We start from the raw sequence: 12649 nt of genomic DNA, 5'->3' as shown, positions 1-12649 counted from the left end.
ACTAGCTCGTTTCCACATCAGAGTAGGATCTCAGGGTAGCAGCAAGTGGCATTAATTCTCTGATATCCTGTCAGTGCCTTGAATAGTATGGGCTGGAGCTATCAGTCAGAGAACACTTATGAAGGGCATGGGAGAGTTATCCTGACTCTTAAGGACGTTGGTTGGGTGAGACATAGGGGAAAAATATGAAAGTACCTCCCTGGGAAGGGAAACTGCTTTGTGTCTCCTGGCTTTTTATTTCTGTGAAAAGTGCAAAGAAGAGACATGCTGACTCTCATTCTTTGTATAGAACCTTCAGGAGAATCCAAACACACAAACAGCCTACAAGGACAACAGCTGAATCCAGGCTGAAAACTCATTTCAGAATGGATCTGAGTAAATTCTCTGAAAAATCTGTTGAAGCTCTTCTCACTGTGATTCTAAATTAATTATAAATGTTCTCCCTACCAAGAAAACATTGATTTTTTTGGTAAGAATCCTTCTTCTCTTCCTACTAAACTTTCAAAATTTGATAGGATTAGAACTAATGTTGTCTATATGTGTGAAAACGTACACAAACCTGCCTGTTTATTAATACTGTATTTATTATAATATTTTCTGATTTTAAACTTGAGTTGACTATACAAAAACCTAAATGGTTGTGTACAGAAATAAAATCAACCTTGCAAAAAGAAACTTTTTTGCTACAATTTCTATTACACTATTGTCCAGTTCTTTTATGTCTTTGCTTGGTCAACCTACTAGACTACAATGGCATGATTTTTTTCTCAAGAAAATAAGCCTCAATAGACAAGCAAGGTTAAGGGTTGCCAAACAATTATAACTTAATGACACTGACCTGTATAGTTAAGAATTTTTTCCCTGACATATAGGTATATATATATATACATACATACATATATCTCCATATATATTATGTAATTATGTATCCTTCATCACAACTAAGAACAAGCTTAAACTGCAACAAATATGAAACAAAAGCAAATTTTAAACATTAGATATTCTTGAACATGTAAGGCTTGGTTTTTCTTTTATGTTTTGTTTTGTTCGTTTTGGGTGCTATATGCAGCAGTACTCAGGACTTCTTCCTGGCTCTGTACTTCCGAATTACTCTTGGCAGTGCTTGGAGGATGATTATGGAGACCAGGAATGGAACTCAGGTCGACCACAAGTAAGGCAAATGCACAACCCCTGTACTATGGCTCCGACCCTAGGCTTGCTTTTTCTTTGTTTTTGTTTTTTTTTAATAAAAAAAACAATAAATTATTAAGGGGGAAATCTTGAAATCAGCAGCAAACCTAGACTCTATCAATGAAAAGCAAGTAAAGCAAAGAAAAGGGATTTTTTTTTAGTTTTTACGATTCAACTTTATTTAATGTCATATCCTTTCACCCACCCATAGCTAAAAATATGGGGATTCCCATAAAACCCACAATTTGGGAAACACTAACCTAAAGTATTCCCTCGTGGTGTGTCATATTCCAGGAGCTATAATCCCTACATCCTTGCCAAAAGTTATTTTGCGATTAATACAGGATATTCTCCAGTGAGTGAAGATAAGAACTTTTTGGACTGAAACTCCCCTCTTTCACAATGACTGCTATTTTGGGTGGATGGGGGGCTCCTAAGCAGTGCTCAGAGGGAACAGAGAGGGGGGCATTCCCAGAGATATTACGCCAACTGTGCTAGATTGTTCACACTGATGCCAGTGATGAGGTGCAGCCCAGCTGACAGTTTTGAGACCACAGCAACCTCAGTGGTACTCAGGGGCCTCCAGGGTCATACCTAGTGATACACTGCGCCAGGCTCAAACTCTGTTCCCTACACATGCCAGGCATGTCTTCTGACTACTCCTCAGCATGAAGCAGATGTACAAAAAATATTTATAGCAATACAAAATAAATTATTTAGGGACTGCTATTGGGGGCTGGAGCGATAGCACAGTGGTGGGGCTTTCGCCTTTCAGGAGCCACCTGGTGTTCGATTCCTCTGCACCTCTCGGAGAGCCCGGCAAGCTACCAAAAGTATCAAGCCCGCAAGGCAGAGCCTGGCAAGCTACCCGTGGTGTATTGGACATGCCAAAAACAGTAACAATAAGTCGCTCAATGAGAGTCGTTACTGGTGCCCACTTGAACAAATCGATGAGCAATGAGATGACAGTGCTATCCACAGCTTTCTATGATGAAATTAAATAATTAAATTTATCTGAGCAGTAGCGAGCAAAAGACTTGCTAAAGGCTGGGTTTCTAAGGGTAAGTGATGAGATAGCATAAAGAGAGAGGGAGAGAAAAAGAGAGAGGTCATGCAAGTTTAGTCCTTCTTTTTGTTCAAAAAGGTATATTTTGTGAAGTTAGATAAAAGGAAGACAGGTACTACTTACTGTCATATTTCAAAAGTAAGAAACCACATATGGTATTTAACATCAACATAAGATTCTAACATAATTTACAAAAATTCTAACATAATTTAAAAAATCTTGCATGACAAAATCTGGGCTGGAGTGATAGCACAGTGGGTAGGGCATTTGCTTTGCACGCGGCTGACCCGTGTTCGATTCCTCCACCCCTCTCAGAGAGCCTGGCAAGCTACCGAGGGTATCTCTCCCACACGGCAGAGCCTGGAAAGCTACCAGTGGCGTATTGGATATGCCTAAAACAGTAACAACAAGTTTTACATGGAGATGTTACTGGTGCCCGCTCAAGCAAATCGATGAGCAAATCGATGAGCAACGGGATGACAGTGACAGTGACAGTGATGACAAAATCTGGAAATTCAGTTGTGAGGCTTACAACATAAAATTTATTAAAAGCTGATGGGCTTATAAAGACCTCAAATTAATACTTAGTATAAAATGACAAAATAAAATTGCTTGTAATAAATTAAGTCCATTTAATATTTATTCCTTACGTTGTCCACAGTAAGTTCCAATATATCCCTTCTGGCACTGACAATGGTCTTCTGCACAGGTCCCACCATTCATGCATCGAACACTGCACTGCTGAACTGCAGAGAACCACACAGAGCACAGGACACTGATTGTATTAAGTATATTACAACCCAATTTACATCATGCCTAAGATTTAAAAATAATACTAAATACCCAAGCCAACTCCACACACTCTACAGAAGAAACTGTTTTGCCCCATAGCTATTACTTACTGTAATTACGTAGAGATCTGGCATATTTGTTACAACATATTGTCTTCATTCAATATAGTACAATTTGTGTTTTTGTGGGAATAAATCTAAGGTGACTAGCAGGGCAGCCACTGAGACGCAGCAAGTGCTCAGGCATCCATCTGGGATGCTGGGGCTGAGTGCCTGGCATGATGAGCTCCATGACCTGTTGTCAGGATGGACTCAGACTCCACCCTCCCCCCCACAGAGAGACAGACCAAACCAAGGGAACAATAAGGTTTCTGAAAGAAATTTTGCTGCAAAGAGCCACCTACATAAATGGGTCAAATAAGACCACTCTGATGTAACAATACCTAAGCTCATTTTTTGAAGGAAAAGCCAAGCTTGGGAGTATCAAGGAGAAATTTCACAGAACGAGGAAAACAACACATCAAATGACCATAGGACAGAAAAGACTTCGGAATCTGCAGAATTAAATGATTCACATGACTACAGAGGCTGATATTGAAGAGGAGATGCTGAAAAAACAAGCAGGCCCCAGCGAGGTGACATAAGGCCTCTCGGGCCATAGAGGTATGCAATGTATCACAAATGCTACATAAAGGGAGTCCGTGAAAGTATTTAGTCACAGAGATTAAAAGCATTATTTTTAATAGATTAACTGGTCTGCAGAGAACAGATATGAAGAGGTTAAGAGCAGGAGTTGCAGAATTAATTACTGCAATTACTTTCTATGATAGATAGAGCTTACAACACTGGTAGCAACAGAGAAACAAAGATGCATTTTTATAAAATATGGTAGCAACAGAGAAAAAAGCAAATAAAAAAGATAAATTTGAGATATATATATTTTTAGTACAACCTACAGATTTTGTTCAAAGAAGGGGAAAGAAAGAGAAAAGTAGTTGGCTTAGCACTAAATGATTGACATTGGCATTTGCTGAGGCAAAATAAACTGTGGAAGAAGTTGATTGTGGTCAGCAATGAATGGAGAGTTTCACAGTTTTGAATATGCTACCAAATTTGAGACACGACAGAGTCCAGCAGAGGTGTCCAATAGGAAATGGAACACCTGAATGTGAAACACAGTGGAAAGAACTACTATAGAGATAAGTTATCAACATACTGTTAGTCGGTGAAGACACATGTGTAAATAAGTTCACTTGGGCAGACAAAACTCATCAGGAATGTCAAACTCTGAGCAGAAGGCTAATAAAGAAATCACAGACAGATGACTATGAAAAATAATCTAATAGATACAGTGGTTAGGGCGCTTGCTTTGCACTGCATGTGACTGACCCAGATTTAATCCCAGGCACCCCATATGGTGCTTGCAAACTTGGGTACATCCAACCCAAGTTTGATTCCTGGCACCACTTTTAGTGCCAAGTCCCCCCAGGAGTAATACCTCAATGCACAGCCATAATTAAGCCCTGAGCACTGCCAGATGTGTCCCGGCTGATCTCCTCCCAACCACACACACACACACACACACACACACACACACACACACACACACACACACACACACACACACACACACACACACATACAAGGCCCTGAAGAATATAAGTCAGAATACATCCCATAAATAGATAACGAAATGGCTAGAAAAAGGACATTGCTTTCAAAGTGAAACTAGAGTTTTAATCAGAGGTTCTATCAGGAGACTGACCTGACATTCATTGAATAAATCTTGCATCCTGTACTGGGAATCAAACAAATTATTCTCTATTAGATGTCTTAGAGAAGATTTATAATGTTTAAAATATGATAATCTTACAATAGTTTGAGGAAGACTTAAAGCATGACTTAATTATTGTGAATTAAACAATACCCAGCGGTCAGCCCTTTGTTATAAAGCTATCTTCAACACTGTAACACTGTAGCACTATCTTCCCATTGTTCACCGATTTGCTAGAGAGGGCACCAGTAAGGTCTCATTGTGAGAATTGTTGTTACTATTTTTGGCATATCAAATACGCCCTGGGTAGCTTGCCAGGCTCTGCAGTGAGGGCGGGATACTCTCGGTAGCTTGCCAGGCTCTCTGAGAAGGATGGAGAAATCAAACCTGGGTCAGCTGTGCGCAAGGCAAATGCCCTACACCCTGTACTATAGCTCCAGTCCATCTGTAACATTAGGGTAAAATTTTAATCTTGAACCTTACAGATCCAATGTCTTTGAATTAGCTTATGAATAATCTTAGTCTGCTCTCAGATGAGAGTTTATATATGTATACAGATTAAGCTAATATATGTAAAGCTACCTGTTCAGTACATAACAACTATCATCTCAATCCTATTATCTTTTTTTTTCTAGGGTAAGGATAATACAGGATATAAGTCACAGGAGTTAAGCAAAACAGACATAGAACCTAAAATTTGAGTCTACAAGTTTTGGCATCAGAATAGTTGGATTCAGACTTAGGCAAGTAACCTTACTTGTGTGTCAATTGCCTTCTCTGCAAAATGTGGTAATAAAAATTCTACTTGTATTCAGTGATAATTAAATAAAGTAATAGAGTCAGACTTTTTAAATAGCACCAATACATTAAAACTTAGTAAGTTATAGCTATCATTCACAAAATGTTACTTTTCCATTGAATCCAAGCTCTTTTTTGTTTGTTTGGGGGCCACACTCTGTGGTGCTCACTATTGGATGGCTTGGGATGGGAAGGTGGGCAGGGAGGTACATGGGATGCTGAGAATTAAATCCAGGTCTGCTGCCTGCAAATCAAGCACCTACTCACTGTACTATCTCTCTGGTCCCTACAAGCTCTTTCACTGCAGAGGCACACAGTTCCTGGAGCAGAACCAAATCTTTTTTTTTTTTCCTCATTGGAAATCACTAGCCCCTGATCCCTCAGCAACTGGTGATAATAGCTAAGTCACTAATGAATTTTACCACAAAGTTTCATATAGACCTAGCTAGTGAAGAAAATCAACATGATTTATAGACTCCTTGAAAATAATATTTAGAAAACTAAATAAATAAATAAATAAAAGGGAAAAAAAGAAAGGAAATGATATTTAGAATATACTCAAACACTTAAGGATAATGAAATAAGTAAGGGCACATATAAGAAACATACTTGATTTTGACCCACAGGCTGGTGATATCTGGCCGCTGGAACAAGTACACATGTTAGGACGGGAACAGAATCCATCTCCACAACTATTTCTACAAATTGCTGAGAAAACACAACGGAAAAAAATGAACAATCAGGCAATTAACCATAATTACCAAATCAAAATCTGAAAAAGAAATATATAAAATGTTATCTAATGTCAGATGTGCAATGAAATTACCCCCAAAGACATGGGAATGAGAAATAAAAATCTCATAAGTATTATTTATATAATGTGCAAACAAATGCCCCATATCAAGTTCTGTAATTCTAATTCCTTAACTCTTCTATCTTTACAGAACTTCTTCATTCAAGGTAGAGTTCATATGCAACATTCACCACGAAATGATCTTCTCAGTTCTAGGGAGCTGAGCGTTTTGAGGCAACTCAGAGGTTTTGCATACACTCAAAAAGTTAGCTTATTCTATAAAGGACCTTCACAGGGGACAGAAAATATGAATTAGCTGGGCTGGATACTTCACGCCCCAACAACCTGGTCAAGCCTCAGGGTTCCTTGCACATTCCTCCCCTGCTGGTATATGACCTGCCCCATCATTAATCTTCATTCTGCTTAATAATTCCCTCTCTCCTTCCTCCAACCTTTCTTCTTCCATATTATCTCTGCAATATAGCATGTTCCTGCTGCTCAAAAAAGCTGCCACAACATTTTGATGGAAGGAGAGGCAATGCCTCCTGCAGTTGTGACCCTCAAGGTATGAGGGTCATCACAGCAAAGAATGTTCATTCACACCACACATACCATGGATCCGCAATGTCTTTAGCTGAATGCCATCAAATGGGAAATCTCCATCATCTTTAGAATCAGTGCATGCTGGAGCTGATATATCTCTGGACCCACAATGAATTCTATCTTTGAACTCAAAAGCTATGTGCTCTAACGCAACATGACCAAACATGAAGACAAGAGGAGAACTTCAGAAACCCTTAAACTAGAGGGAAACATGGATAGGAGAGTGAAAGCAATGGGCATGTTATATGAAAGTAAACTAAACCAGTAACTTTTTTCTTCCCTCAAAATGGCCTTTTGGCATCCATATAGTGTGAAAGCATTTACATCAGTACTCCCCATAAATTAAATGCAATAAATCATGGTAAGAACACAGATAATTTAGGCAAAAAATCTGCCCCTTGCCACAGAATTGCCTTTTGCTTAAAATGTACTAGAATCTGGAGCCTGAGAGATAGAAGAGTGGGTATGGTGCTTACCCTGCACGCAAATATGGTACCCTTGGTTCCCAGCAGGAATGAACCCTGAGCACAGAGGCAGAAGTTATCCCTGAACACCACCAGGTATGGCCCCCAAACACAAAAATACACCCTGGATTCTTGAGGCTGAGAAATAGTAAGTAGAACTCTTAGTGCCCAACCTGGGTATGATTCCTGACACCAAAGGGCTCTCTAAGCATCTCTGAGTGCAGCCCTGGAAGCCCCCAGAACTACCAAGGTGGCCCAGATAATCTCTGACACTGTAGGAACTGATCAGCATTGCACCATTAGGAACTTGCATTGACCCTCCTAGTTGGCTGGTCAAGAATCGGGGCTCCTGATCCTCCTGAATAGTGCTTGAGATGAGTCCCCCATAAAGTACTAGGTTCTTGATCATCTATAACTTTCCAATGACAACTGCTCACTCAAATACTGTTCTATTTCAACACCCCCCTTATCCCAAGAAGAAAAACATAAGTCTAGTCTTTGAAGATATTCAAAGCACCGCCACCCTAAAACCAAGAATGATAAAATGAGCTAAACACTGATCATTTTCAGTTAGATTCTGAGTGTGGCTCTAGGTGAGCATACTACATTTATAAGAAACCACACTGTTCTAGAACTTTCTCTTCACACTTCTCTGCAACAATGATATATGCCTTAGCAGCTACACATTTGTCTTTCCTGCAATCAAGAGAATCTTGACACTCAGATACAGCAAAGGGAGAAGGAATGGGGTCTGGGTATTGAGAATTCCAAATTGTGGGGTAAAGTTTCATGTCAAAGTAAGTTACATAGTATGCAAGGTTTAGACTTCTTACTCTGTCACTGACCCACACCAAATTGGGGGGGAATCCATAGCTTCTCTGGATTTAGCTCTCTCATTGGTAAAATCAAACAAAGAGGTTCTATTGGCTTCTTTCTGATGTTTCTTCTGGTCTGAAATGCTGATCCCAAGCCAACAACTTCCCATGGATATTCCAAGTGTGAAAACATTCTTTATAGCCTATCTGTTGTACCTTCACAACAAACACATCAACAAAAATTTTTTTCTACTGCTTCACAATCTAATAATATTAAAAAACACAAGTAGAAAGTGAAAAATTTAATTCCATTAGTTTAGAAACATTAGTTTGGAAATAGTTGGGAATTTCAGAGAATTTCAGTGACTTTTACAGACTACAATTAGAAACAATAACAAAATAGGAAGAGGCTCAAATGAAAATGTATCCAAATGAAATATGCATTCTATTCTCACATCTTCTCATATGAAGACTGGTTAAATCCAAGCAGCTTAATATTTTAGAATTTGATCAGTATCTAAAGAGAAAGAACACTGAGGTGTGAACATATGAGTAAATTGTTATTTGTTCTTCGTTTTTTATTTGTATTTTCCTTTTTCTTTAAAAGTTGTCACAGAGCTCTTCTTTTGTGAAATGGAAGAAATTCAATAAATATAATTAACTTCTCATCAGATTACCCTAAAATCAAAGTTCTGCTTTTGACTTTAAAATTGTTGTATTTGTTGTCTCCATAGATTCTAATTTTAAAATGTAAACTCAATGCAGAATCTACTGAGATCAAAACAAAAGAACAAAGAAGCATTGTATCTTCATCTATTTTGTACACTAGTCTACTTTTTCAGTGATTTGAACTACATATTGGAGGGGCGTCACCCCGTCATGCTCAGAGAGAGGACCATGCTTTGCAGGGGATCAAACATGGGGATTCTGATGCAAAGCACATACATCCTGTGCCTGGAGCTATCCCCAGTTCATCCTCGGAACTCCTTTTTAAAAGTAAAATATGTAGTTTATAGTTATTTCCTTACCAATGGCATAAATGTTTCTCAAGATATAAAGATCATTTAAAGTTAAGCTATGTTTTTATAGATTTATGAATCATGCACATTCCAACATCATTTAAAAACTTGCTAACACTTCAAGTAGTGGAAATGCAGGCTACAACATTCACTATTACTGAGACTTCCAAAGTTGAGGTTCTAAACAAGCACATGACAACAATTTTACTGGACTATTTTTTAAAATGACATTCACAGGGACATTTAAATCTGTATATATACATATGTGTGCATATAATATTCTGGAAGACTTCGTTCTCTGGAATTCCCATTCCACACTGATCCAATAAAATGTGACTTTACAGATTTTCAACACGTACCATAAACCAATCCCTTCTCCTCGGCTGCTCTCCAACTCAATAATGGCAGTCTCATTCATTACGTTTAGTGAGTCAGACTTTCCGTGGTGCCTAAGTCACTCCTGACTGGTATGGCAGGTGTGTAGTGAGTGACGTTAACCTTTCTGAATTCTATGAACCACATAAGTTTAAAACAGACAGGGTAATGCCCTACTGGCCTGAAAGTGTAATCGTACACCCCATAAAAGCCTCATCCGTATGACTTCTAGAGTGAAGGAAGATGCAAAGATTTTTCTTTTGCATAAAAGCAAATATTTTTTAGTCAGATGCTTTATTTCAAAGAGTTTCAGAAAGAACTGCTATTTTCCAATGTTTTTCTAACTACTATAGATGGTGGAACTTTGGGGGAAGAAAGAAAAATAACTAATCTTCATGACTCTTGAGATTTTCTTTTTCCCCCCAAATGACTGAAACAACATTTAAGTGTCTATCTCAAACCCACAAACCAATAAATATGGAGACAGAGATGCCACTACATCCTGATTATGCCTTGGTTAATGTGGCTTGTCCTTTTCCTCTATTCACAGTTGTATAATGATGTTTTTTTCTGGAGAACATTGAGGTCAATGTAAAGTCAAGACTGGCTGAAAATGAATGTGCTGTCTTTGATACCTGGCTCTTGTCCTGACAAGACAAATGTGGCTGGGCTATATAAACACACAAGGAGAAGGGCAGTCACACTTCAACTCGCAAAAATCACAGACATGTGAAACAAGACATTCCATCGTCCATCCCTGCAAGGCTGATAACTAATGACTTCTCCAATTAGAACCTGGGGAGCCAGGTATACAATTTGGACTGGAAAAGTCAAAAGATATGCAGAACTTTTCCATTTCTATAACATGCACTTTGGGAATGTACTGTCCATAATGAGATCTGGAAAATCCAGTCTTCCAAAATTAAAAATCAAATCATTTGGCTGACGTTTAACTTTCTGAAATGTTGTTAATCTGGATCAACATTCCAAATTCATGCAAATGCTCCTTTCACATCTGGGTTTTGTGGCTGCTGAAACAAAACCAGAGATAATAAGGCAGTTTTGTACAAAGGCCTAAAAAAGCTTGATCTTCCTATGGCCTCAACCTTGAGCACGTGCAAAAGCCAGATCATTTACATAATCATACTGTGCTCTTATCTCTTAAAAAAAATGTGCTTTTTTTTTAAAAAAAAAAAGTGTTTTTCCATTACCCAGAGATTTGCTGTATTACCTCTTTGGCGTGTATTAATAGGCAGAAAAAGAGAACAGATTCCCTTATCTTTCATACTCCTATCCAATGGAGTCCTGAAGTGAGGTCTTTAAACAGATGCTGGTTCCTTCCCATCATTCCAATGGGCTCCTGTCCTAATTAGCATGGCTATGTGCCACTGGAATCTAAAGGCAGCTGTGTGTTTATACCAGCCCTGTGTCCAAGTGTTTGGCCCTGACAGAGAGACATAGGCCGTGCCAAGCACTTACGGACAATGCACTGGTTTCCTCCAGGGAGCGTCTTCCATCCCGGACAGCAGTAGGAGTGGAACCTGGATCCGCACACGTTGGGCCTGCAATGGACAAGCGAGGTCACACATGCACTGAGTGATTTCCTTTAGCAAAGCCCAGCATGGTAGACTGCAGGGCAACCAACCCCCAAGTACACTTAAAATTCTGGGGGCCTGGGGGACAGACATGGAAATTATCTGCGAGACGGTGGGGTAGGGAGGGTCTGAAAAGTTTCAGCATTCTCTTTCATCAGCCCTCCCCTGCTGCCTTTATAAAAGGGAGAAGAGAGACATGGAAACATATAATTTGCTACTATTCTAGCCTCCGGATGCAGAGAACAAAAGGAAAGTCCCCGTTTCAAAAATCCTGGCCCAGGTTCTCAAATCCATCCCTCCTTGATCAGCAGACACTCGGTCCCCGACGTGTCGGGGAAGGCGCTTTGGAAGGTGGGACACTGGGGTGAATGATTAGAGTGAGTTCTAAGATCCGCACAATTCCTCAAACAAAAGGCTCAGGAGGGGCGCCCCCGACGGTGGGGAGCGGGCAAGCTCCGCCAGCCCCAGCGGTGCGAGGTGGACTCCAAGCCCGCCTTCAGCACGAAATGTAGAACCTGTTCCCGCACTGCTGACTCCTGCATAAACTCAGGATCTACATACCCCCGGCGGGGGTGGAGGGAGGGGGGTCTCGAACCCTCCCGCCGCCCAATGCCCCGAGGGAGGGTCTCTCTTGGGCTGAGAAGCGAGGGAAAGCGAGAGGAGCTCCAGGAGGTCTTTGGGGTTTCTAGCAAAGAGGCCAGCGGCTTGAGCCGCCTGCACTGGGTTCGGGGAGAAGGGAAGGGGACTGGAGGGAAAGCTGCCAGGCCAAGGTTCCCCCGTGCCGCCTGCCCACCTACCCTCGAAGCACGTCCTGCTGTCCTCGCCTGCGGACACGGCTGGCTACCACGGCGCCCTCCTCCCGGTACTCGGGCGCCGCGAACCCGCCTTCGGAGCCCGCCGCCGCCGCGGGCCGGACCTGCTGAGGCTGAGGCTGGGGTCGGGGTGGCTTGGGTGGCGGAGGTTGGGGCTGGCCCGCTGTGCCCTGCGCCCAGAGCGCCACACAGCCCAGCCACACGAAGTAGGGCTGGAGACACAGCCGCCTCCGTCTCCCCATCGCGGGCTCCGGATGCGCACGGACCGGGGTGCGAGGAGAGCGAGCTAGCAAAGACAGTTTGCACGGCCCCCCAATACGACGGGGGTCTCGCAAGCCCTTCCTCGGCTCTTGCAAGGGTCTCTGGGACTGGGGGGGTCTCGGCTCCAGCGGTGCGCGGATTCTAGCGCAGCGGGCGGTGAGGCGCGGCGGCGGTGCGGCCGGCAACCCCGCGCGGTCCACGTTGCATCCCCCGGGCCACGGCCCCGAGCGACTCCAGGACCGCCAGCGGGCGGGGGCGGGAAATTACAAAAGTAACCCGAGCAGCCGCGGCG

The 12649-nt window shown here is 41.6% G+C and overlaps 1 protein-coding gene across 1 annotated transcript in view; it reads right to left on the bottom strand.

The window, feature by feature from the left end:
- FBN2 (fibrillin 2) overlaps positions 1-12395 on the bottom strand; it is a 276352-nt gene extending 263957 nt beyond the window's left edge. The window contains exons 1-4 of the mRNA XM_004609828.2: positions 12082-12395; positions 11169-11251; positions 6230-6328; positions 2908-3003 (exon numbers count right to left, since the gene is read on the bottom strand). Coding sequence (XP_004609885.2) covers positions 2908-3003; positions 6230-6328; positions 11169-11251; positions 12082-12338 — 535 coding nt within the window. The 5' untranslated portion in view covers positions 12339-12395. The remainder of the gene's footprint in view (positions 1-2907; positions 3004-6229; positions 6329-11168; positions 11252-12081) is intronic.
- Positions 12396-12649: the final 254 nt, after the last annotated feature.

Source organism: Sorex araneus, chromosome 6 (genome assembly GCF_027595985.1).
Source record: "Sorex araneus isolate mSorAra2 chromosome 6, mSorAra2.pri, whole genome shotgun sequence".
Taxonomy (NCBI): domain Eukaryota; kingdom Metazoa; phylum Chordata; class Mammalia; order Eulipotyphla; family Soricidae; genus Sorex; species Sorex araneus.
Note: the sequence above shows the minus strand (reverse complement) of the source record. Positions and strands in the feature narration are given on the sequence as shown.